Genomic DNA, 26176 nt, shown 5'->3' with positions numbered 1-26176 from the left:
ATCTAGAGCTTTATTAAGTTTTTGCAAGAAATAATACAGCATCAAAGCCCAGGTATCTGTTTTTTTGGTGTCATTTTTTTGCTTACAAATCACTGCCAAAACTATAATGACCCTCCTGCAAAGCTTAACAAATGTACATTTTTTTCAAAACCCATACTTTACTTTTTATAAAGTGTAGTAGAATACATTTAAAAGCATTTTAGTATTATAAATGTAATATTGAGGACATTTCATGAGATCAGATTCAGAATGAGATCTTCAGGAATCAAAGTTTATTTTAATGTGCGTGATTCAGAGAGATACAGAAAAAAACTTTAATCCAAAGATCCCCACAGTCTGTCAATACAAAGCACTTCAAACCAGCAATGCTAAGGCAGTGTGCATATAGCAGTAATGATAGACACTGGCTATTATGTTTATTACAACCTCAATAAGGGAATAAACTACACCATTTTTTCCTGAGTCACAGCAAGAGTGGGTGACAGTGACTCATTGGTGAATTAGGACATTAATTTCGAGCTTCTGCCAACGTCTCCTTGTTCTTCTGTTTGAGCCTGTAGTCTGCTAATGCAGCCTTGATCGCATCTTCTGCAAGCACTGCCAGAAAAAAAAATTAACACAGCATTTGAGTCCATGTCTTTTTGACACCCTCAATGTGTTTGCAGTCTCAAACAATCATTTTGATGCTTACTAGAGCAATGTAGTTTGACTGGTGGTAGACAAAGTTCTTTGGCAATCTCTGTGTTTTTGATTTTCAGGGCTTCATCAATCTGTAAAAGAGGACATTACAAATGTAGGAATGTTTGAGAACAAATATGGAGCACAATGAGATAATCTGATCACACTGTGAATGTGTGTGTTGGTCTGAGTCACAATGACTCACCGATTTCCCCTTCACCCACTCTGTGGCCAGTGAGCTGGAAGCAATGGCTGAGCCACATCCAAATGTTTTGAATCTGGCGTCTATTATCTTTCCATTCTCATCCACCTGAATCTGCAAAACAAAAGAATCAAGTGAATGATCAGTGTTATGTACATATATTTTTTGAAGTGGGCGATATGACATGATCAGACATTTTATTTCATAATAACAATCATATATCATGAAGTTATTTTGTGTTATTTTATGTTATTAGTACAGAAATTTTATAAATTTTTTGCATATTCTTAATTAAATATAAATGTATTCCTTTTAAAAGGTAAAAGTAATTCAGTCAAGGGCAGCAAGTTATTTTCTCTTTTGTTTGATTCAGATTAATGACAGAGCAGCAAATAGGTATATTAGGCTGCTGTCACTTTAAGACCAAACACAGATCCATGGCATACTTTGTTGTAATTCGTTTAGTATTTCCTAGAAAAGGAAACTTTTCCAGAACTTTTCCATTAAGGGGTGTTATTTAAATCGATTTCCAGGGTCCTTTTTACTTTTAAAGGCAACCTTTGTGTCCCCCTTTCATTTAAATGTTTACATTTATTCAATAAATGCAATCAGAATAAGCTGTTACTAATCAAATAAAATCAGACAAAATCCATCTTTGCACTGCAGAGGTGGCACAGAAGCTGCATCTGAAGTGGCATTTAGATGTATTAACAGACTGTTTACAAATGCAAAACAAAAAAGTAATATAATTCATGCTTTAAATAAAAAAAATATATTGAATATATAAATATTGAAATTTTGAAAAAAAGAAATTATACTTTAAATGTGAAACTAAAACTGCCAGTAGGTGGCAACAAATCACTGTATTAATAAGGGAGTCATTGATTAATTCATTAATTAATTTAACCATTTCATTCAAAATGGCCAATTCATTCAGGAACGAAGCAAGTGAGTATTTTTATGAATGGGTCATTGAATCATTAAAAACGCTGAATCATTTAAGAAAGAAACACCACTGTGTAACACAAACGTTCTGCTGTGACTCTGGTTTGGAACTGGTTTGGAACTATTTTGGAGCAAAAACACTCAATATTATGTAATATAATGTTATGTCATTTAGCTTAAACTTAAACTATATCTAATCAATTAACTATTTATTAATGTTATACCATTGGATAAAGTATAAAATAGTGATGATCTAAAATGAGCATCTGGCTCCTGGCTGACATATATGGTATTAAAACCAGATTGTCTGACCTAAAACCGGACAAATAGATACTACTATAATTAGCATTTTTATTTTAAACCGTTGACAAATATTGCTGTATTCAGCCTCATCATTTTTTTAAAAGCAAAAAGTTCTTACCTGCAGTTTCATTACATCCCCGCATGCAGGTGCGCCTACCAAACCAGTGCCCACATTCTTGGCATTCTTATCCAGGGAACCCACATTTCTAGGGTTTTCATAGTGGTCCACCACCTTCAGAAAAAAGCATGCTGATCATATTTAACAATCAAAGACAATTAATCTGAGGACTGGTGAGAATGACAATTTACACCAAATGAAAAAGTTCCCTTGATAGATAATGACAGTGACCTTCATAGCATAACATTACAGATCATTGATATTTATTGGTCATTCTTTAGTGTACTATCAATATACAAAAAACATAGGTTTATTAACCTGTGGCACAGTTAATATACTGAAAGACATCACTGATGAGTTTATAGGACAGGTAACGTAATCGGGTTGATTATGAAGCTAACTGTAAATATGGATGAATGTCATTTTATCTCAGACAAAAATTCAGTTGAAATGACATGAATTTTATACTTAACCCTCAGGTTGTGTTCAAAACCCTATAACACATGTGATGTTCCCGGTCAAAAATGACCGGCCCATAAAAAAAAGCATATAAATCACTCATTATACCATATTTTCACCCAATCTTGGATTCAATCTTTTTGTCAACAAGTTCTCTTTCAATTAGGACTGGTTTCATTTTTTTAGTAATTTTTTTTAAATTTTTGAATAATTTTGGAAATATTAAATAAAATCTGAAGAAAATTGGTATTGTTGATCACACTAGTCTACTCTAATGTTTCACCAGGAATTTTGTTTTGAAACTTTTGTTTTGTAAAAAAATATGGCACATAGTCACACTTGTGGTGTTCCCGGTCAAAAATGACCGGCCTATAAAAAATAGCTTATAAATCACTCATTATACCATATTTTCACCCAATCTTGGATTCAATCTTTTTGTCAACTTGTTCTCTTTCAATTAGGACTGGTTTTATATTTCTGTTTGCATCTGATTAATCATGGGCCTCATTTATCTGAGAGTAGGCATCTCATTTTTTGAGTAAAAAACAAATAATTTATGAGTAAATTTGGAAATATTAAAAAAAAAAATATGAAAAATGGCTACTGTTGATCACACTAGTCTACTCTAATGTTTCACCAGGAATTTTGTTTTGAAACTTTTGTTTTGTAAAAAATATGGCACATAGTCACACTTGTGGTGTTCCCGGTCAAAAATGACCGCCTATAAAAAATAGCTTATAAATCACTCATTATAACATATTTTGACCCAATCTTGGATTCAATCTTTTTGTCAACTTGTTCTCTTTCAATTAGGACTGGTTTTATATCCTGTTTGCATCTGATTAATCGTGGGCCTCATTTATCTGAGAGTAGGCATGGTCAAAATGGTCACAATGGCCGACCATTGAAAGTGAATGGGAGAGATTGAAAATAACAGAACAATTTAGTTTTCAGGAGCATGTTCATTATTTTCATGTACACATATGAGCATATGTGCTTGCAAACATCGAGCCCTTTGGACCTGTGCATGTAAACTTTGCAGCTCGTTTTTTGTATTTGGTTGCGTTGTGAACTTTTGCAGCGCGTTTTTTGTATTTGGTTGCGTTGTGAACTTTTGCAGCGCGTTTCTGTGTTTGGTTGCGTTGTGAACTTTTGCAGCGCGTTTTTGTATTTGGTTGCGTTGTGAACTTTTTCAGCGCGTTTCTGTGTTTGGTTGCGTTGTGAACTTTTTCAGCGCGTTTTTGTATTTGGTTGCGTTGTGAACTTTTGCAGCGCGTTTCTGTGTTTGGTTGCGTTGTGAACTTTTTCAGCGCGTTTCTGTATTTGGTTGCGTTGTGAACTTTTTCAGCGCGTTTCTGTATTTGGTTGCGTTGTGAACTTTTTCAGCGCGTTTCTGTATTTGGTTGCGTTGTGAACTTTTTCAGCGCGTTTTTGTATTTGGTTGCGTTGTGAACTTTTGCAGCTGCGTTTTTTGTATTTGGTTGCGTTGTGAACTTTTTTCAGCGCGTTTCTGTATTTGGTTGCGTTTGTGAACTTTTGCAGCGCGTTTTTTGTATTTGGTTGCGTTGTGAACTTTTGCAGCGCGTTTTCTGTGTTTGGTTGCGTTGTGAACTTTTGCAGCGTTGCTTCTGCATTTGGTTGCGTTGTGAACTTTTGCAGCGCGTTTCTTGTGTTTGGTTGCGTTGTGAACTTTTGCAGCGCGCTTTTCTGTATTTGGTTGCGTTTGTGAACTTTTGCAGCGCTGCTTTTTGTATTTGGTTGCGTTGTGAATTTTTGCAGCGCTGCTTTTCTGTATTTGGTTGCGTTGTGAACTTATGCAGCATGTTTTTGTATTTGGTTGCTGCCAGAATTTTTGCAGCATGTTTTTGTATTTGGTTGCGTTGTGAACTTTTGCAGCGCGTTTCTGTGTTTGGTTGCGTTGTGAACTTTTGCAGCGCGTTTCTGTGTTTGGTTGCGTTGTGAACTTTTGCAGCGAGTTTATTTGTTTGGTTGCGTTGTGTACTTTTGCATCGTGTTTTTGTATTTGGTTGCGTTGTGAACTTTTGCAGCTGCGTTTCTGTGTTTGGTTGCGTTGTGAACTTTTGCAGCGCTGCTTTCTGTGTTTGGTTGCGTTGTGAACTTTTGCAGCGTGTTTTTGTATTTGGTTGCGTTGTGAATTTTTGCAGCTGCTTCTGTGTTTGGTTGCGTTGTGAACTTTTGCAGCTGCGTTTCTGTGTTTGGTTGCGTTGTGAACTTTTGCAGCGAGTTTTTTTATTTGGTTTCGTTGTGAACTTTTGCTGCGCGTTTCTGTGTTTGGTTGCGTTGTGAACTTTTGCAGCGCGTTTCTGTGTTTGGTTGCGTTGTGAACTTTTGCAGCGTGTTTTCTGCATTTGGTTGCGTTGTGAACTTTTGCAGCGCGTTTCTGTGTTTGGTTGCGTCATGTGAACTTTTGCAGCTGCGTTTGTATTTGGTTGCGTTGTGAACTTTTGCAGCTGCTTTCTGTGTTTGGTTGCGTTGTGAACTTTTTCAGCGCGTTTCTGTATTTGGTTGCGTTGTGAACTTTTTCAGCTGCGTTTCTGTATTTGGTTGCGTTGTGAACTTTTTCAGCTGCTGCTTGTATTTGGTTGCGTTGTGAACTTTTTCAGCGCGTTTTTTGTATTTGGTTGCGTTGTGAACTTTTGCAGCTGCGTTTTTGTATTTGGTTGCGTTGTGAACTTTTTCAGCTGCGTTTCTGTATTTGGTCATGCTTGTGAACTTTTGCAGCGCGTTTTTGTATTTGGTTGCGTTGTGAACTTTTGCAGCGCGTTTCTGTGTTTGGTTGCGTTTGTGAACTTTTGCAGCGCGTTTTCTGCATTTGGTTGCGTTGTGAACTTTGCAGCTGCGTTTCTGTGTTTGGTTGCGTTGTGAACTTTTGCAGCGCGTTTCTGTATTTGGTTGCGTTGTGAACTTTTGCAGCGCGTTTTTGTATTTGGTTGCGTTGTGAATTTTTGCAGCGCGTTTCTGTATTTGGTTGCGTTGTGAACTTATGCAGCATGTTTTTGTATTTGGTTGCGTTGTGAATTTTTGCAGCATGTTTTTGTATTTGGTTGCGTTGTGAACTTTTGCAGCGCGTTTCTGTGTTTGGTTGCGTTGTGAACTTTTGCAGCGCGTTTCTGTGTTTGGTTGCGTTGTGAACTTTTGCAGCGCGTTTCTGTGTTTGGTTGCGTTGTGAACTTTTGCAGCGTGTTTTTGTATTTGGTTGCGTTGTGAACTTTTGCAGCGCGTTTCTGTGTTTGGTTGCGTTGTGAACTTTTGCAGCGCGTTTCTGTGTTTGGTTGCGTTGTGAACTTTTGCAGCGTGTTTTTGTATTTGGTTGCGTTGTGAATTTTTGCAGCGCATTTCTGTGTTTGGTTGCGTTGTGAACTTTTGCAGCATGTTTTTGTATTTGGTTGCGTTGTGAATTTTTGCAGCGCATTTCTGTATTTGGTTGCGTTGTGAACTTTTGCAGCGTGTTTTTGTATTTGGTTGCGTTGTGAACTTTTGCAGCACATGTGTTGTCAAACTCATGAAGAAGTTACCCGTTGTACTCCAGTGAAGTCCACAATATGGAGAAAAATCCTGCAAAGTTTTCCTCAACCTTATTTTCCTTTCAACTGAAGAAAGAAAGACATGGGGTGAGTGAATTATCAGGAAATTTTAATTATAAAGCAAATCCTTCTTCTTTGAAGCCGGGTCACTGGAGTCACGGCGAGTTTGTGTTTGTGTGTGTGTGTGTGTGTGTGTGTGTGTGTGTGTGTGTGTGTGTTAATGTCAGATGGATAAATGTATATTAGATGCAGGTTAGGGTAGGATCAAATTTCTCTCTGTGGAAAAGAATGTGTGTAATACTCAAAAAAAGTTTGTATGTTTTAACGTGTGTGTGTCTGGGTAGCGTGTGTATAAATGTATCGATACATGCACAGGTCCAAGGGCTCGATGTTTGCAAGCACATATGCTCATATATGTACATGAAAATAATGAACATGCTCCTGAAAACTAAATTGTTCTGTTATTTTCAGTCTCTCCCATTCACTTTCAATGGTCGGCCATTGTGACCATTTTTGACCATGCCTACTCTCAGATAAATGAGGCCCATGATTGATCAGATGCAAACAGAAATATAAAACCAGTCCTAATTGAAAGAGAACAAGCTGATAAAAAGATTGAATCCAAGATTGGGTGAAAATATGGTATAATGAGTGATTTATAAGCTATTTTTTATAGGCCGGTCATTTTTGACCGGGAACACCACAAGTGTGACTATGTGCCATATTTTTTACAAAACAAAAGTTTCAAAACAAAATTCCTGGTGAAACATTAGAGTAGACTAGTGTGATCAACAGTAGCCATTTTTTTCATATTTTTTTTTAATATTTCCAAATTTACCCACAAATTATTTGTTTTTTACTCAAAAAAATGAGATGCCTACTCTCAGATAAATGAGGCCCATGATTAATCAGATGCAAACAGAAATATAAAACCAGTCCTAATTGAAAGAGAACAAGTTGACAAAAAGATTGAATCCAAGATTGGGTGAAAATATGGTATAATGAGTGATTTATAAGCTATTTTTTATAGGCCGGTCATTTTTGACCGGGAACACCACAAGTGTGACTATGTGCCATATTTTTTACAAAACAAAAGTTTCAAAACAAAATTCCTGGTGAAACATTAGAGTAGACTAGTGTGATCAACAATACCAATTTTCTTCAGATTTTATTTAATATTTCCAAAATTATTCAAAAATTTTAAAAAATTTACTCAAAAAATGAGATGCCTACTCTCAGATAAATGAGGCCCACGATTAATCAGATGCAAACAGAAATATAAAACCAGTCCTAATTGAAAGAGAACAAGTTGACAAAAAGATTGAATCCAAGATTGGGTGAAAATATGGTATAATGAGTGATTTATAAGCTATTTTTTATGGGCCGGTCATTTTTGACCGGGAACACCACGAGTGTAACAAGGTAACAAAACCCCCACAAAAAATTAAGAAAATGTCCAAAAAAATATTGAGATTTAGTTATACCCTTTGGGAACAAAGTCACTAAGTTTCAGTCCAAAGCGATAACATTAACTAGTATTTTCGGGAAAAAGAAAATTGGTGTTCGGGTCAAATTGACCCGAACACAACATGAGGGTTAAGCAGACTAGTGAATATATTGTCAAACGTACAATGTTCTGCTGATTTGTTTACATGCGCAGTTATCTAATGTTAGCCTAGCTAGCAACCACGCTGGGGCAAAGTTGTTCTCTTAAAACATTAGGAACTACAATTGAATAAATCATAGTTTAATTATTGTTGGATGGTCAGCCGTAAGACAAGAAGTGATATTTACCTTTTTATGATAAGAGTAGGCGGATACGAGCTCGGGTAATGACAATGATCTATTTAAAAGTGCAGAGGATGCACAGCGCTTTGCTGCCGCTGCTAACGCCATGATGACCGACTACAGCTGCACACACTGGGCTCAACTGGCAGGGGGCGCGCTTTCACCAAACACCTCATTATACAAATGTCATCTATTTTACACAAGTTTTTAAACTGTACATATTATAAATTTCGCCTTAATATAATATTGCATATATAATTTCTGCCTTATAATTAATATCATTGTTGTTTTGCACAAAACATTAAGCATTCAACTGATTGTGGCAGCGAATTCACTGCATTCAACCAGCAAGGGAGCACGTCTCCATTGCTCATATCGTAGTAATCTTTTATTATAATATGAATTCCACCTTTATATTTATATATGCACTTATGTATTTCTAATTATTTGATGTTACTACTCTGCACTGATGAGTACCGCTTGCAAAAACATGCCCCCCGACAGTGGGAGCTATCACGGAACTCAACCAGTAGGGGGAGCAATTTCATCCTGCACATAATTATAACATTTACAAATATAATATTTAGCATGTTTACATGAGTAACATTAAATATTTGACTTTTAACATGCACATTATATGTGAATATTAGGGAATTTCAGTGTATTTGTGTTATTACTGCTGCATTGGACAAATCATGAAGAATATTTCTATTTTATATTGAATATTCTTTAATATTTATATGCAGATATTGACAAACGAAGATAGTTTTCCAAGCTACCACAAAGAATTTCGTTGGAAAGGACTACAGAAACAAATATGCTAAGCTGACAGCGGCCAATGCCTGTATTTGGGACGCGCCCCCTGCTTTTCCCTTGAGCCCCGCCTTCTGGTTGCACGAGCCCCCTGTTTTTCGCGCGAGCTCTCGTGTTGTGTGCGCGAGCCCTGCCCCTGTTTCCAGGCAGATAGTACTCAACATGGCGGCGACGGGTAACGAAGAGCAGACGTTGTTGCCAGATATCGAAGAGGAGGCTGAGGGCATGGAACGAGAGATGGAGTCGGAGGAGGAAGAAGAAGAAGGGATGGGAGTTGAGCATTCCGAGGAGGAAGATGAAGAGGACACGTCTGAGGACGAGCGGGAGAATGAAGCGGAGATCCAGCGGCTGGAGGAGCAGGTGAGAGGAATGAATGAGGCTAACGGCTCTCTTCACATACGCAGCTCTCAAAACACCCCACGGACGACTCTGCTGGGGAGCTTCTGCTCATGTATTTGCCAGAGCCCGTTTACTAGAGAGGTCATACATGCTTGGCATACAAAAAAAAAACATGGCCAGAAGTAATAAAAATACAGAAATGTTTTACTGTGTTCCTGAGGAATGTGGCTAGCAAAGGCTTAAGTGAGCTAGCGAACACTTGTGTCATGATATTTAAACCCTCCAAACTGCCCTTTCATTTGGCCTTTTTACTTGTTTTCCACCTATACGCAGTCCTAAATGTGTCTATGGATTTTTGTGACCTTGCATGTCTAAAGACTGTAAGTGAAATATATAAGAATAAAGTTTACTGTTGGATTGTTTTGATGACGCGTGCTGTGCGCATGGAGTTCAAATACGCGCCATAGAGCTCGTATTGAGGGAGCTGTATGCAACACAGTTGTCGAGAGACGACGACTATTAGATGCTGTGATGATTTTAGACTTGAATCACGATTACTACACATTAGTTTTGATCTGCAGACCAAATGCCGTAGCAGGAGGATTTTAGGGGGGTGAAGATACTGTTGCGCAGTGGTCATGTCCACATGTTTGGTTTGGGATTCCTTGTGTTTTGCCTTCTGTTTTGGAGTAGATGCTATTTCTGATTTGACAAACTGAGAACAGCTAAAGAAAACACCAATGTGCCGGTACTGCATGTTTGTTTTAAAAAACTGTCGAAACCAACCCTAGCTGGTTTAAGATGGTCTAGCTAGAAACACCAAGGTCATGGGTTTCATTTCCAGGGAAAGAATGAGCTGATAAAATGTATACCTTGGATGCAGTGCAGGTCGCTTATGATAAAAGCATCTTCCAAATGCATAAATTCATATGTTATGCCAAATACTTAAAATTTGCAGCCAGACCAGCTAGACTATCCAAAAGCCCTGCTAAAACAGTGGTTCCCAAACTTTTTAGAGTGCCTTACCCCCTTAGGCATTTAAAGGGTTCACCCAAAAATGAAAATTCTCTTATTAATTACTCATCCCCACGTTGTTCCGAACCCACAAGACAAATTAGGATGTTTTTAATTTTAGGTAAACTATACCTTATTAGTAAAATAACTGTCAGTCAAATCTTTCTGACCCCATATGTGTGAGTACTGTGTGTAATTAATATGCATATATAAATACACACAAGTTAATGTTTATATTTAAGAGGAATATGTTATTCATGTACAAAATATTTGTATATAATATAAATTATACATAAAATAAATACATATACTTGTAAATATTTCTCAAATATATACATGAATGTGTTTGTATTTATATGTACATAATAATTACGCACAGTACACCCACATATATTAGGCAAACTTAAACTTTTAGTTTGTATGCGATTAATCATGATTAATCGTTTGACAGCCCTAGTCTAATGCTATTTCATGCATTCCAAATTATTTATACTGTTAAAGAGTTGCATTCTCACGCTAAACATGGCCAAAGTTTCAAAACACAAGTATTTCTATGCCAAATATACAACTTATGGTTGTGGACATGTTTCGGCAAATTTTTAGTATGCCCTTTATCATGTAATAAAGAGCAGAATTCCTTGTATAGGCATTTCTCCCTGATAAGCGTGCACACATATCACCCAGAACAAGAGCAAGAGCACGCCCATCAACGCGCTTCGTTAGGGATATGGAAGCTGAGAGATTTTTCAATAATGGCTGTGTACCAATTCAGGGGCTGCACCCTTCGAAGGCTGCATACATCATTGAGGCAGTCTCATTTAAGGAAAAATAACCATTAGATTACAACATAAGAAAGAAATTACAGTGTTTTACACCTCACAATAAATATCAGTCAATTTTATTATGGTTACTTTTCTTAAATAAGACATCCTTGATGACGTATGCTGCCTTCAAATGTGACCTCAGGAGGACACAGCCTCCGAAATGAGACGCAGAGCTGTCACCATTTATAATAAATTTATAATGATGTCGCAGCTTGCAGACGATCTCTACGCAAAAGCTGCGCACGCTTGTGACTCTTTAGCTCTGCTCATGGCAGGCACGCCTCTAGGAGCTCGTTTTTTTGGAAAACTCAGTACAGCGTATGTATCTTTTTTTAAATATGATAAAACAAGACTTTTCGGAGCTAGGAAGGATGCATTGTTACTCTATATGTACTCACGATTAACATGAGATTGGCAGAAATTGTGTGTGATATAGGGATGCTCACATTGACCGTTTAACCGTTAACCGAAAGTAAGAATTTTAACCGATTAATACTATCAGTTAAACGTTTTTTTTTTTTTTTTTTTTTTTTTGCTGTTTGCTGCATGGTTAAAGAAAAATATGCTATATATACATATATGCTTATTTGTTAACTCGCGGGGCGTTTCACACGTGCCAGACATATTTCGCTAAGCAACAAGCAAAATGAAGCGAGCGAAAAGAAGTACTGACCATTTCGATAGAAAGGGTCAGGCGCGCCGTTGGCACGGGGACAGGAAAGAAATCGACCCCCGCACTTTTGATAAGGGCTGCTTCAATCAGTCACAATATATCATCTTTTAGCTTAGGATATTTTCTTTCAAATGAGACCATTTTCACGTTTCTGTGAGCTTTCGTTCATAAATAATAAACTGTTTTGTCGCAGATGTGAAGAAGAGGAAATGCGCTCTCGAACAGAGAAACACGCGATCTCCAAGCAATCGATCACAGCGTGCTAACGTTTTAGGACAGGTCGATGGTATATAAATCGTGGCCGAACGTTAGCGTTTGTCAATCAAGCAAAACCGTCCATTCAGAAACCGAGAAATTTGACACTTTAAGGTAAGAGGCTGATCTCTCAGATTGACGCGCGAGCTGGCTTGACTGAAGTTTTCGTGAGGATTTGTAGTTTATGGACTGTTTTGAGTTCGGTAATTACATCTAGAAAGTTGAAAGCATTGATGGCATCTATAAAAGAGATATCTAAAAGCGAAACGAAAATTATTGCCTCGACCGGCGACACAGTGGGGAGGACGCACGAGAGGAGACCTGCGCGTTTAATTGGTATGTGTATGCTACTGTAATACTGCATTTACAAAGCTTATCAGTGGCATGCACTTTGATCACGAAAGTGAAAGTGCCTTTTGCGGTCGCATCGCGGTGACCCCCGCGTTCCCATTTCTCTCGATGTGAACCGTGAGCTCCAGTCCATTACAATTTAGGGCCATGGTATACTTCATTTCCCGCATTCCGCTCAGTATCGTGCGCGAGCCTTTCAAAGAAACTCCTTTGCCCATGAGCGCAGAAAGACGCGTTCGGTATGCACACGTGCACCGTCCGTGGTCATAACAATAACAATCCTTGAGGTAGGCCTGCTATTTTTATTTGACGGAAAAAATGTCTAAAATACCGGTTGTTCAAAGCTTCAATGGATTCACCGTGTTTTTGTTTTGTCATCTTAATTTGTTAAACATTTAAGTGAAAAATATTTAGTGTAGGCCTATTTATTTTATGCCTTTTATTGAAATTATTTTTTTCTGTTGTCAGAAACGCTGCAGGTGCGTGACAATTTGATAATGTGAATCCAGGTTCTGTTTATCTGTTCTATGCTGCTGTTTGCATGTTAAAATAAACCCGTGGAAGACACAGACACTCGATAATTGTATTTTTTATTTAATGTCATATATATGTCATATTACCATCATATAGGCTATACAATATTATAATCTTATCAGTTAACGGTTAATAATCGGATAACGAGCGTCGGTTGTCGGTCGAGAAATTTAACCGAAATGAGCATAACTACCCTTTAATGTTTTGAAGCAATGACAATACTTTTTGTGTGCAAACCTTGTCACTTGTCACTTCATAACAGTAAGGTTGAACCATTGTAGTCACATGGACTATTATAACTATGTCTTTAACTACCTTTCTGGACTTTGAAAGCAGTAATTACGTTGCAGTCTTTGTGTATTTATTCCTGCGTCCCAATGTCTGTACTATCTATCCTAAATAAGAAAACACTGTGTCCCAGAAAAGTGGCAACTTTCTATGTGAATCTGTGAAAAGACAAACTTTTTACATGATAAATGCACAGGTTTGGTATTGTCTCTATGGCCTGGCATTGAATAGTTTTGTTCTGAATTCATTTCTGACATCAAAAATGAATGAAAGAAAGTGTTTTTCATGGAACAGTAGTCAAGTCCCTGTTCAATAACAGTTATGCAACAGCTGTAATGCCAAATTTGCCAAAGTGTCTGATCTCTAAACCATCAGCCAGTTTCTGTTTTGTTGCAATACATAAGAAAGCAGAGATAAAACTTTAGCTTGTTCCCTGCAAAATATAGTGGATCAAAAACAAGTCACATTATCTGATTTATTTCAATGTTTTTCAGTTCTACAGAGATTCACTCTCTGTGGGAAGTGGAACTGTTCCAGTGTCTCCCACTCTTGCGTGCTAGACTACAGTGAATGCCCGCCTTGTCAAGATGAATCTTTAGCCATCCACCCAACCAAACGTATTGCTTGTTAAATGTTAGGAAAAAATCAAGCAAAAATCTGTGCTGATGGAGTAATGCAGTTTAGAAGACATTATGTAATCTCCCTTCATGGGTTAGTTCACCCAAAAATTTAAATTCTGTCATTAATTACATACCCTCAAATTGTCTCAAACCCGTAAGACCTTCGTTCATCTTCAGAGCACAAATTAAGATATTTGTGATGAAATCCAAGAGCTCTTTGACTCCTCCATAGACAGCAATTTAATACTATCAAGGTCCAGAAAGTAACTAAAGACATCGTTAAGACATCATATGGAGGAGTCAGAGAGCGCTTGGATTCCATCAAAAATATCTTAATTTGTGTTCCAAAGAGAAACGAAGGTCTTATGGGTTTGAAACAATATAAGGGTGAGTAATTAATGACAGAATTCTTTTTTTATTTTTGGGTGAACTAACCCTTTAAGCAATGCAATGATGTGATATTATGTGGTATGGTTCACATTTAAGCATTTTTGTTGAGCAGTGTAATCTCATATTGATGTATTTATTTGGAATGATTTTAGCATGTTTAATGATACTAAACTTTTATAGGTCAACTTCTACAGGATACTTTAGGGCAGTGGTTCCCAACCACGTTCCTGGAGGCCCTCCAACACTGCACATTTTGCATGTCTCCTTGATCAAGCATACCTGAATCAGGTCATCATCTCATTAGCAGAGACTCCAAAATCAGAAATGGGTGTGTCAGACAAAGGAGACATGGAAAATGTGTTGGGGGGCCTCCAGGAACATGGTTGGAAACCACTGCTTTAGGGGTTTTCGCATTGGGTAGTTATAGGAACTAGCCACCAGAGCGGCACCGCCAGTAGGAACACTGAAATGATGGATGACAGTGATGTCATTTAAGGCCAGCATTCAACAACTGGAGGACACCGTAAACGGTTGAGAAGTGCCTGCACTTTGGCATTGATCCATCTATCATTGTTTTCCATGTTCGTTGAGTTGGTTTGTGGAGTATGTATATGTAAACCAGTGTTTCTCAAAACGTGGGGAGCGCACAGGTACAAAAAGTGAGTACTTTTGCCAATAGTTATTGGAACAATGAAAATGTTCCTCCGGTGCGAAAGCCCCTTTTGTGAATCGATATTTCATTTGTATAATATTTTGTGAATACCACATAAATCTCATGAAGCAAAAGTCAACATCCTGGCTTTGTCCCATTTCTACAGCTGTCAATCAACGCATTTGATTACAATTGCCATGTGGACCTGATCAAACTGCTGAGGCAAGAAGGGAAGCTTCACAGACTGCGCAAGGCCAGGCAGAAGATGAGTGAACTCTTTCCTCTCACTGAAGGTGCGACATCCTTATTTTGTTTCCCTTTTGTTTTTTTTTGTTTTTTTCTTTGTGTGCCTTGTGCGGTAGCCTGACTTTTTTCTGATTCTGTAACAGAAAGATTGGTGCATAATGTTATATAAAGTGAAAGGACAACTAGTGCTTTTAGAGTCCTGAGGCCCATTTCAGAAAGTAGGTTAAGTGAGTATGTTAACCCTGAAATAAGGGAAACTCTGGGTTTTCCATTTCAGAAAGGGAGGTATGTCAAACCTGAGAAAGCAGGGTTAGCCAAGCCTATTTCTAAGTGAGGTAACTTGTACTCAGAGTCAATTACCATGGTAACTTACTCTGTGAACCTAACCTAGTCAGGAGCAGGTTTTCTTCGGTAAACCCAGAGTTTATTTCAGTCTCCTTCCCCTTTTTAAAGCGTAAGTGACGTTTAAATACTTCATTTATTTATTCATGCTGCAAAAATGCTTTACTTAGTATTCTTTTCTAGTATTTTTGTCTTAATTCAAGTACAGATATCTAAAAATTCTTAAATCATGATGTGTTTTCTAAATAAGAAAAATGATACAAGATATTTATTCTTGTTTCCTGGGGGGAAATCTAAATTAAGGGCATTTTACTTAAAGCTGCAGTCTATAACTTTTTTGGTTAAAAATTATCCCAAATTTTTTTTGAACAAGTACATAACCAGCTAGTGTTCAAAACTATCTCCTTACCTTAGCCCAATTCACAACGATAAGTTTGTAATAACGTTTTATAATAAAATTGCAGTGGGTTTCCACTGAAAATTCAAGCATGCAGCTGTTCGTCTTTGCATCATTACGTCACATCTGTAAACAGAAAGGAGGAGTCCCAGCTAGGCTATATGGCATGTGAGTATGCTGCTGGTAGCGGATGATTTATAGCCTTTTCTCACAGCAGCTAGAATAATTAAACTTATCATTTTGATGGCGGATTGTAATCCAGAAAGGTCCAAAAGACAATCATCAGTGACAACTGGAGATTTACCTGTAGTCAAAAACAAAAGACTTCATACTGCGGAAAGGCTACAGAAATTGAAATCTACAGGTAACGCTAATACACTAACTACACAGTCACGCAATGCTGATGTTGTTAACATTAACAATTGAAGAACAATGTATAACGGTAATAATAATTTGCATGGTTTGATGTGATCGGAGCTAAGCGGTCATTAGATTTAATCACCATTGGCAGCGCGAGTAGGCCTAATGCATTTTATTTTATTTTCTCAGAACAAAAGTGACAGACATGTTACTTACTTGTTCTATTATCTATTTTCTATCACTATCATTGTTCTATCACTACACGTCTACAGCAATTTGCACTTTAAATATCATCTATTGCTAGGAAAATATGTTGTTTCCTCTTAGTATAAATAGCCGATGCAATATTTTTCTTACCCCATTGGCACATAGCCTAATTTGCAAAAAGAAAAAAAAAAGCACTTTAATTTGATTATTATTTATTTATTTTATTTTTGCCCGTGGGATAACATGAAAATGAATATTAGTACAATAACCTACCGTTCTGCCAGTTTTCACCTCTGATATTATAATAGTGATAAGAATTAAAATTACTGAATCGGTATCCGCGGGGCATTAAAAAGCATTAAAAGTCATTAAATGGATTTTGCGAAAATTAAGGCCTTAAATGGCATTTTTAGCATTAAATCTTATTCCTACAGGCATTACATTTTTTTTTTTTAGATAGTTTTGAAGAAAAATAATACTACCAGTTTCTATTGAATATAGCCTTCATAATTAATAACTTTGATTTGCTATCGTAAAACATGTACATTGGTGTGATACACACACGGAACCAGTTTGGTAATTGGCTCCGGCCGGTACAAAATTGTCATAATGCGGTTTTGGACAGCGACGTGCTGGGACCTGCAACTTTTCAGACCCCTTTTGCAACTTTTTTCCAAGAAAGCGCGTTATGACGAATATACTTGTTAACCTGATCTAGCTTCCGAGACCCACCGGTACTGCCGCACGAGCGCAAGATCTTGCTTTCCTGCCGCAGACGCACATCTCTCTGTGTCTGCTGTTCTCTGCCAGAGAAAGATTAAAATGGATTCTATTGCTTCTAACCTTAGTGATAATTTTACGTGTACATATAACGTTAGCCAAAATCACAGCAACTGTCTTTATCTTATGTGTATTGTGATTTTGTCAGACAACGTCTCGATTATAAATCAGGATTTAGTGCTGGTCAATACAAAAAAAAAAAAAGCGATTGATTTTATTACATTTAGTTTAAGTGGCGATCGATAGTTGATAATAATAGACTATATAATGTAGGCTACTGATGATAACAAGGTTGCGCTGTTGAGGCTCACGCACCATCTCGAGGTGAAATGGAAACATGAGTGAAGCAAACACAAAAAGAAACCATTAAACATACTGTGGCAAAAATTCAAAATGTGGAGTTTTAGAACTTATAAAAATATTACACAGTTGAGCAATATCGCATGACCAAGAATGCTGTTTTCCTAAACAGGCTACCATCACGATTAAAAACGTTACACTGATTTCATACAACAGTTCAGTTAACAAATAGTTAATATTAAGTCACTTACATTTTAGAAGGAACATTGACTGTTTTTGTTCTATTTTAGCAGCGAAAATAGTTTCAAACAAAGATCAGAGCAGAACCATAGCATAGCAACACTCACCCTGCATCCCAATGTGCATACTGTCCACCCTATCTGCCCTAAATAGTATTGAATATTAATAATGTTACATACCATTTAGGTTGGATAGAATGTTCATGGAGATGCAGGCTCAGCCCTGTTTACATCACTGAATGATTCAGCAATTTGAAGCATTTTGAGTCAAAGATTCAATTACCAATGCATAAACAACTTCCTCATTCTTGAGAGAATCAGCCATTTGAATGAATCATTTGAATGAATGACTCGCTTAAGACGGTTTCTTGATGCCACCTACTGGTGGTTTAGTTTAATTTTTAAAAGTATCATTTCCCCCAACATTTCTTACAATCCCATACCATTATTTAATGCAGTTGTATTTTTTTATTGTGAATTTGTAAATGATTTAATTTGATTGGCAACAGCCCTTAGTGTCTTATTCCAATAAAATGTATTGATCAAATTTAATAATTCAAAATGAAAGATGAATCATACATTTTACATGAATTTATTTTTTTTTCCGTTACTCGTACAAGTGAATGACAAGGCTTAATGTTGAGCCCTGTATGAAGTCTTAATGGGCCACGTTTCAGTCACCATTTCATATAGTCTGACAACAAAAACAGAAAAATATATAGGTGAAACAATTTTATTGGGAATTTGGCTGTATTAAAATATGTGAGCAAAAAGGGTAGCAGCAGAGAAGCAAATAAATTGCCGCATGATGTCATCTATCGACGTTTAGCAACATATATATGGCATTTTAAAATTAAAAAATTGGCATTAAAAAGCATTAAATTAGATTTGATGAAACCTGCAGAAACCCTGTGAATCATAATATTGGAGCTCCATTGATCATGGCTTTTCATACTGGTCGTGTATGTGAGTCAACCTACTCAGAGTTGATTGAACTAGCTCAATTCATCTGTTCTGAAACTGAAAACTTTCCCATCTCAGAAAAAGTCAACACAAAGTTTAAGTTTTAACTCGGAGTTAGCTGAACCTCCTTACTGAAAGGGGCCCCTGGCTATTTTGTGAATTTGTTCATGAATACTCATCACTCTCCAGGAAAGTTGATCTCCAGGAACAGGACTGAGCATATAATGATTCATATTAATTTACTGGACATGATAATGTGTTTGTTATAGGACTTGGCTGCAATAGGGGATAAAAAAGGGGATAAACCTTTGAGAGTGCAATTTAGAAAATTAGTTAGTGTATATGAAGAATATTTAAACCAAAATATGAAGCCTTTGAATGTGTATGTATTTACAATCTAAAGGAGTTTTAAAGTCCCCCTGTAGTCAACAATTCTATCCCTTAAAACTCATCTTTGATCACCAAAATGCCATATTTAAACATTTTTTCCTGTGAAGTTAATGATATGCAGTTAATGATATGCTAAAGCCCATCGGCAAGCTGACGTGATGGGTTACAAGGTAGTTTCTGACATAAGAAACACCAGTGATTCCAAATTGCGTTTTTGAAACTCTTTAGATCACTGTATTTTTAAAAAGAAAATACTCCGCAATGGTGTTGACATGATTTTGCACATGGTTTGCCTTAAAGCATATTAAAAACACCACTTAGACATATAAACAGCATTAAAAACTTGATTTTCACCACAGGGGGACTTTAAGATTTTATGAAGTGATGATATGACTATTACGTGTTATGTTTGACTCATTTGTTTGGTGGAACAGAGATTTGGCTGGACTGGCTGAAGGATGAAATTCGCCTAACAGAAGATGAATCGGACCGCGAGAAAGTTTATGAGCTGTTTGAGAGGGCTATCAAGGATTATGTGTGTAAGTGTAACTTAATTATATTCATATTTTTCCGTTCTCAGAAACCGGTTTAATTTAGTCAAATTTTGTAGTGCTTTCTAAATGTAATATTTATGTTCAAGTGTTTTAGCTAACTGTAAAACACACATTCTGTTACCACCAATAATCTGATGAAGAATGTGTCATTTCTTCTTAATTGTAAGATAGTTTTGAGATAAACCTGTACTGGGGGATTAAAAAGGCTGCTGTTAAACCCATCCACAGGTCCAGAGATCTGGTTGGAATATGTACAGTACTCCATCGGGGGAATGGGAGCCCAGGGAGGCATTGAGCGGGTTCGGTCCATCTTTGAGAGGGCACTGACTGCAGTGGGTTTACATGTGACTAAAGGAGCTTCAATATGGGAGGCCTACAGGGAGTTTGAGATTGTTATTCTCTCAACAGTACAGGTATGTACTTGGGGTTCCTACTTAGATGGCATTAAGTGGCTGTAAAAAAAATAGCCAAGTGGAAAGGCTTGTTATTAAATATCACTTTAATAGTAATGAGAAGTATGAATTTGAAGATATCTTAAATGATTGCGGTGTTTTGTCTTGTATTGGTGTTTTAACCCCCTCTTTCTTACTCAGCCTCCTCCTGGCAGCGTTCCATCACAGGAGCAGCAGGAGCTTTTGAACGCCCAGCTCGACCGCATACACACACTCTTCAGGCGGCAACTTGCTGTACCTCTGATGGGTGAGGGCCGTTCTGTTTCTCTCCTCTCACTCCTTCGGTCCTCCACTTTCCCATTCTTTCTTGTTTTTTCTCTTTCCAGTGTTGGAATGAATAATCGGAAAAACTTATCCACAGGCTGAAAGGTTCAGGAGAACGGATGCTGAAAGAATTTAGAGTATGAATATAAGATTGCGCAATTTGGCAGAAATAAATTAAACTGAGAACAACATGTCTAGACCAAAGTGAAATTTGGTCAGATTGGATTGATTAAGACTTGAGTTACAAATAAAATTGATTGTTGCATGTGGTTTCCTTTCATGTACGTTTCTGAAAGCCAAGTAGTATAGGTTCTGTCAGGTATACACCAGCGCTGCCAGACGCTGTAACACAGGCTGGGGACAGGAGAGCCAGGAGCAGCCTGCAGATAGCCAGATGGTCTGGTTTTGTGAGCAGGGTTTTTTTCACCCCTTCTCTCCTGCCGGCTGCTTTTGGCACCGGAGATGCGGAGGAGAAAGCTCTGATCACATCCCTCTCAGCTAAGAGAGCCAGATCAAAGAATAGGCTTTCGTGTAGCACGGCTCATGTTTCTATAGCCCTATTTCTGTTTCATAAAATTGCCTTGTAGTGATGACATAGGTGAGAAATGCAGTAGTAACAGAAAGCATCTTTGAAACAGAACAGACACTGTGTTCCTGCAACAGTGAAAAGGTTTTGAAAGTTAAAGTATCTGGATGCTTTGTTTCTCATCTTTATGTGTTAACATTGTGTAGATATGGAGGGAACCTATGCGGAGTACTCGGACTGGGCCGATGATGGCGTACCTGAGACGGTTACACACCAGTATAGACGTGCCCTGCAACAGATGGAGAAATGCAAACCTTACGAGGAGGCTTTGGTAACTTTGCCCTTGTCTCACTGCTGTAGATCCTTTGGTTTTCTGATTTTCCATTATAATTTAATGCAAAATGATGTCTCTGGCAGCAGTTGTAACCGTAAAGGCGGTGATTATGATTTTAAAATGTTTTATAGCAGTATCCTGCTTACAGCCTAAATCAGTCTTTGCAAGTGTCATTTAGAGAATCTGAATGAATTAATCATCTATGGTAAGGAAAGCTCTTCGTCCACGAACATTTGCTCATCAACACTATACTTTCACCCATTCAGGACAAGTCAACATGAAATCTCAATTTTAATTTCATTATTTACTTTCATATTACACAGTTCTGGTCTTTTTTGTTTTCTTGTTTCTTCTTTTTCTTCTTAGTCTTTAATCAAACATTAAAGTTTTGAACCATCTCTGAAACAACTTCCTTTTTGGCTGACATCACTCAGGCTGCTTAACCAAAATGGTGTTGGCAGCAGTCCTCCACAATTGCCTGCAAAACTTGAACACTATTCACTATTTAATTGATTCCCAGTTGACAAAATCAAGTCATGCTCAACCTTTTTTGCTACTTTGAATATCCTGTTTTTCTTGGACATTAAGCACATTAGAGAAAAAAAATGGCTATGGGTGGCTAATGTTGACTTTAAAGCTTGCAGTCAAGCTTGTAGACCTCAACCTGTCTGACAATGAAGCATTAACATGTAGATGCTATTTATACTGTGCAGATTTTCATACCCACCAAATTAGAGCTGTCAAAAGTTCAGACTAAATTTTAAAAATGTGATTCCTTGAGCGCTGTTGAGTGGATTCATAAACACCTCTGATTGGCCATTGTTTTGATGCACTCATCAGATATGTCTGACACTGGCTACAATGATCAACGCACGGAAGTGTTTGAATTTGAAAGCGGGAACAGGAGCATTTGAAAGCAGGCATTTATCAGTGGACTGTTCCGTGATAGACGCCTGCTTTCAAACGCTCCTGTGTGTATCTGTGCAAGCGCTCTGTGAAGAGCTTCATTGTTGACCTTTTACAATGTTTTTACATCATTGATCATTAAAAAGCCAATTACAGACAAATCCAAAAAGCCGTTAACACAATGGCCAATCAGAGGTGTTTACAAATCTGCTCAACAGCGCTCAAGGCGTCACATTTTTTAAATTTCAGTACCAACTAGGTACAGAAGTTTTGACAACTCTACAACAAATAATTTACTCAAGTCGCAAGAAGAACTAAAATCAGAAAACAAATTCAACCCAACTAGTGCTGTTGCCATAGAAAGTGGAGAATGTACCATGCTCCCAGAAAGTAGAAGTGATTGTTAAATAGTGAACTGAATTACACTGCACTTATTTTGAATTAAAGTACCCAGTCACTAATTATAATTAAACTCTACAATAATCAGTTAAGTGCTCTTGCACTCTTTTCATTCGAGCACATGTAATTTCCCTGTGTGTCTTTTTTCTGTTAAATTCAAAAGATGATGTTTCTCATTTGTGCTTTCTAATGCTGTTCTTTTTGATTTTCTAGCTGGTCTCTGAAACTCCAAAGCTGGCAGAGTATCAAGTGTACATAGATTTCGAGATAAAGGAAGGGGATCCGGCCCGTGTCCAGATTATATTTGAGCGAGCGCTGGCGGAGAACTGCCTTGTGCCAGACCTGTGGATCAAATACACCACATATCTGGTGAGTGACTCGCATAAGCATACATCCGCTTTCACCCAGCTGCCCTTTGCAGAGCTCACAAAAAAGGAATGTGCATCTGCACATGTGTTCCAGCCCCACACCTTCCTCCGTTTATTCAGGAACGTATTAATTGCTTTAATGGGATGGTAATGAGATGCACAAGCCACAAACGCACAACAGCGTAGTTGCAGCTGAGAACACATTAGAGAGCCAACACCTCACCAGATGGAGGGAGGGAGGGAGGGAGGGGGGGAAACGGCAAGTTAATAAGACAGAAAGAGAGATGGGGGAGGCACGTAGGGAGAGAAAAATGAGAGCGAGAAGGGGAGAGAATGACACCTCCCCACATTAGCAGCCAAAGCTTCTATCCATTTGGGCTTTTTGATTCAACGACTGAACTTAATGAACTTCTGTATTAAGGGCTACAGGCTGGGGTGTGTTGGTGGAACCCATTCAGGCAGCTGAATTCCTGGCAGCTATGGATGTGTGAAGTAATTAAATCAAGCCTCCATACTTGTACTCTCTTAGGTGATTAAATTGAGATGCTATTTAACTAAATTATATGCACCTAACTCTGTGAGTCACAGAGCTGCTTTGCCTAATGGATAAAAGGGAGTTATTACTTGGTTTTACAAAGTACTGTATTGTATCTAAAGCCTTCTATGTAACCAATGACCTGCACCACTTTGGGAACAAGTGTTTTTCCATAGTGGAATTCCATTTCCTTCTTACTAATATCCATGCATCACTTATTCAGAGTAATTGGCTAGTTTTATATGTGGAGTAGTCTTGTATGCTTCAAAAACATTGCTACTATGATTGATACTTCAGCAGATATCCTCATTCAGTCTTTGATGAAACAAAAACATTTTGGAGTGCAGTGAGCAGATGTTGAGTTGGCGTATGGTGCACAAAGCAGGGATTTTATTCATCTCTCCCGTTTGTAAAGCCATTATTGCATTTTACGGAATGATTATTGATGTAAGGCACTTTCCCACAGACAAATTTGTCTTGGCTGAAGATTAAACCTCTTTTACAATGGAGGAGTGATTCCCTGCCAAACGTCTCCTTTAGCTTGATGCTATGCGTATTCTTTGAGCTGAAGTGTTTGTAAATGGGTTGGCAGGAGAAAGGCAGCACTGGATTGGATGGGGAATTATGATCATTACAGACTACCCACCACACACACACCACCTGCTCTTCCTGAAACATATTTAGTGGCTTTGGTGTGGAAGGCAAATGGGCTGGAGACCGATTCTGTACATTTGAACATGCAATTCAATATTAATATCTTGATTTTATACATCATACTGAATTTGGTTGTATTTTTACTTCAATTGCGTAACATGTTTCTGAGTGAAAGAATATTCAGGTGTGAATCTGCTCGTCATTCATCCTGATTTATATTTATTTCAATCTCTGTAATTTTGTAAAGTTGGAAAAATCGGGCACACAACCTGCAGGTTTCTAGAACAAGAGTATAGTTTTTCACATTTGCTCTGCATTTGCTTGAAACACAAGTCTATTTCTGGTGTTTTTACCTGTTCAATCAATGATATATTATTAAATAGGGCAGTTTTGAATCAATTTGTCCAGCTGTTCAGTTGAAAATGTTCTAAATTGTAGTATTCCACAGTCAGAAGGAAGGTGATAAAATATAATTTTTGTGTTTGAGTTAAATAGTTAAGTCACCCACATCTACTCACATCTACTCGTTACACCTACTCCAGGCTACTGCAAAAAATAAATAAATAGAAAAAATGTTTTTTTTTTTTTTTTTCTGTTCTACCTCAGGACCGTCAGTTGAAAATAAAAGATCTAGTGTTATCTGCTCATGAGAGAGCCGTCAGGAACTGTCCCTGGACCATGGGCCTGTGGAAGAGCTATCTATTGGCTCTAGAGCGACATGGGGCAGACCATCAGACAGTGACGGGTATTCACTTCAAACATCTGTGTCATCAAACGTTGTAGAACAGGGTTCCTATTGTCATGGAAAAAATGTATATAGTGAATATAACTTCTTCAGATTATGCTCAGTTCTAAATATAAAATAATATATATTTCTGTGCAATCTCTATGAAATGAAGAGTCATGTAAATTAATTTAGCAAATTCAAATTAGCAAAAGGTGTGGCAACACTGTAATGTTAAATCAGTTTCTGAATGACAAAAACCTTTTGCAGTAGTAGAATCATTTTGACATGGAAAAATTGACAGTAACATGCATTATGTCCCTAGATGTGTTTGAAAAGGCCCTGAATGCAGGATTCATCCAGGCGACTGATTATGTAGAAATCTGGCAATCTAATCTGGACTACTTGAGGAGACGTGTTGACTTCAGCAAAGGCAAGAGCATATGTTTCTTTTCTGCCCTATTACTGAGCTGTTCTTACATTCTCAAGTTTTGTTCCACAGTCACAGATATCAGATGAGTGAATCTGATTTATTGTTGATGGATTTTTTGATCATTTCAGAATGGAGCAGGGAGTTGGATGAGCTGCGGGCAGCTTTCGCACGCTCCCTTGATTACCTGAAACAGGATGTAGAAGAGAGTAAGTATCTTATCTGATTTTATGAGGTATGAGAGCAGACTTGTAGTAGAAAGATACATTTAACTACTGTCTCACTTCTTCTCAGGGTTCAGTGAAAGTGGAGATCTTTCCTGCACAATAATGCAGATCTGGGCAAAGATAGAGGTGAGGAAACACTACACTGTTGCATCTGTCCATCCTCCATTAACTAATGTCATTCTGCTGACTACAGTCTCTCCGTCGTTGTTATAGTGCTGCTTTTGTCTGTTTCTTTGAAACAGGCCTTACACTGTAAGAACATGCAGAAGGCCCGTGAACTCTGGGACAGCATAATGACAAAAGGGAATGCAAAATATGCCAACATGTGGCTGGAATATTACAACCTGGAAAGGTCAGTCATTTTCATCAGTTTGTGCAACAGGTCATATGTTTTTGCTTCCGTTGAAGCACAAGGTGCTCTTTGAATCATTTGATTCAAAGAAATCAAAAGCATGCTGGATCACAAATTTGTTTAAAACCTTCTGATCATGTTGACTTCATGCAGCTTGAGTGCTGCTGTGATTAAAGCAAAAGAGGGATGACCCAAATACTAAAAATTCATGTTAATTTGAAGGAAAAAATATGTACAGGTGTATATGACTTTCTCCTTTCAGCCAAACACAGAGTTATATTAAAGTTCCCTTGTGGTGAAGATCTTTTTTTTTTTAATGTTGTTTATATGTCTGTGTGGTGTTTTTAATATGTTTTAAGACAATCCATGTGCAAATTCATAAGTCATCACCATTGCTGAGTATTTTCACTTTAAAACTGCAGTGATCTAAAGGCGG

General features: G+C 37.6%; 2 protein-coding genes across 2 annotated transcripts in view; one reads left to right on the top strand and one right to left on the bottom strand.

Moving 5' to 3' along the window:
* Positions 1 to 7: 7 nt before the first annotated feature.
* Positions 8 to 8174, bottom strand: iscua (iron-sulfur cluster assembly enzyme a). Its single transcript, XM_067407150.1, has 5 exons — positions 8045 to 8174; positions 2247 to 2360; positions 884 to 994; positions 692 to 770; positions 8 to 597 (listed from the first exon to the last, which is right to left on the bottom strand). Exons 1-5 carry the CDS (start codon positions 8144 to 8146, stop codon positions 509 to 511), a joined length of 495 nt encoding a protein of 164 aa, XP_067263251.1. The 5' UTR covers positions 8147 to 8174; the 3' UTR covers positions 8 to 508.
* Positions 8175 to 9013: 839 nt separating this feature from the next.
* Positions 9014 to 26176, top strand: part of sart3 (spliceosome associated factor 3, U4/U6 recycling protein) — a 31177-nt gene continuing 14014 nt past the window's right edge. The window contains exons 1-12 of the mRNA XM_067407775.1: positions 9014 to 9211; positions 14958 to 15084; positions 19450 to 19554; positions 19798 to 19982; positions 20163 to 20268; positions 21018 to 21142; positions 22664 to 22819; positions 24614 to 24752; positions 25057 to 25164; positions 25293 to 25370; positions 25456 to 25514; positions 25631 to 25740. Coding sequence (XP_067263876.1) covers positions 9014 to 9211; positions 14958 to 15084; positions 19450 to 19554; positions 19798 to 19982; positions 20163 to 20268; positions 21018 to 21142; positions 22664 to 22819; positions 24614 to 24752; positions 25057 to 25164; positions 25293 to 25370; positions 25456 to 25514; positions 25631 to 25740 — 1496 coding nt within the window. The remainder of the gene's footprint in view (positions 9212 to 14957; positions 15085 to 19449; positions 19555 to 19797; positions 19983 to 20162; positions 20269 to 21017; positions 21143 to 22663; positions 22820 to 24613; positions 24753 to 25056; positions 25165 to 25292; positions 25371 to 25455; positions 25515 to 25630; positions 25741 to 26176) is intronic.

Source organism: Chanodichthys erythropterus, chromosome 13 (genome assembly GCF_024489055.1).
Source record: "Chanodichthys erythropterus isolate Z2021 chromosome 13, ASM2448905v1, whole genome shotgun sequence".
Lineage (NCBI taxonomy): Eukaryota > Metazoa > Chordata > Actinopteri > Cypriniformes > Xenocyprididae > Chanodichthys > Chanodichthys erythropterus.
The sequence above is the reverse complement of the archived record's forward strand: the minus strand, read 5'-3'. Positions and strand labels throughout refer to the sequence as shown.

What these genes read in the sequence shown, in the direction of transcription:
- iscua (XM_067407150.1), bottom strand. Translation starts at nt 8,146, where the DNA reads ATGGCGTTAGCAGCGGCAGCAAAGCGCTGTGCATCCTCTGCACTTTTA. An exon ending in CCTACTCTTATCATAAAAAG is followed by an intron (nt 2,361 to 8,044) that starts GTAAATATCACT and finishes TTTTTTCTGAAG; the next exon opens with GTGGTGGACCACTATGAAAA. An exon ending in AGTCAAACTACATTGCTCTA is followed by an intron (nt 598 to 691) that starts GTAAGCATCAAA and finishes TTTTTCTGGCAG; the next exon opens with TGCTTGCAGAAGATGCGATC.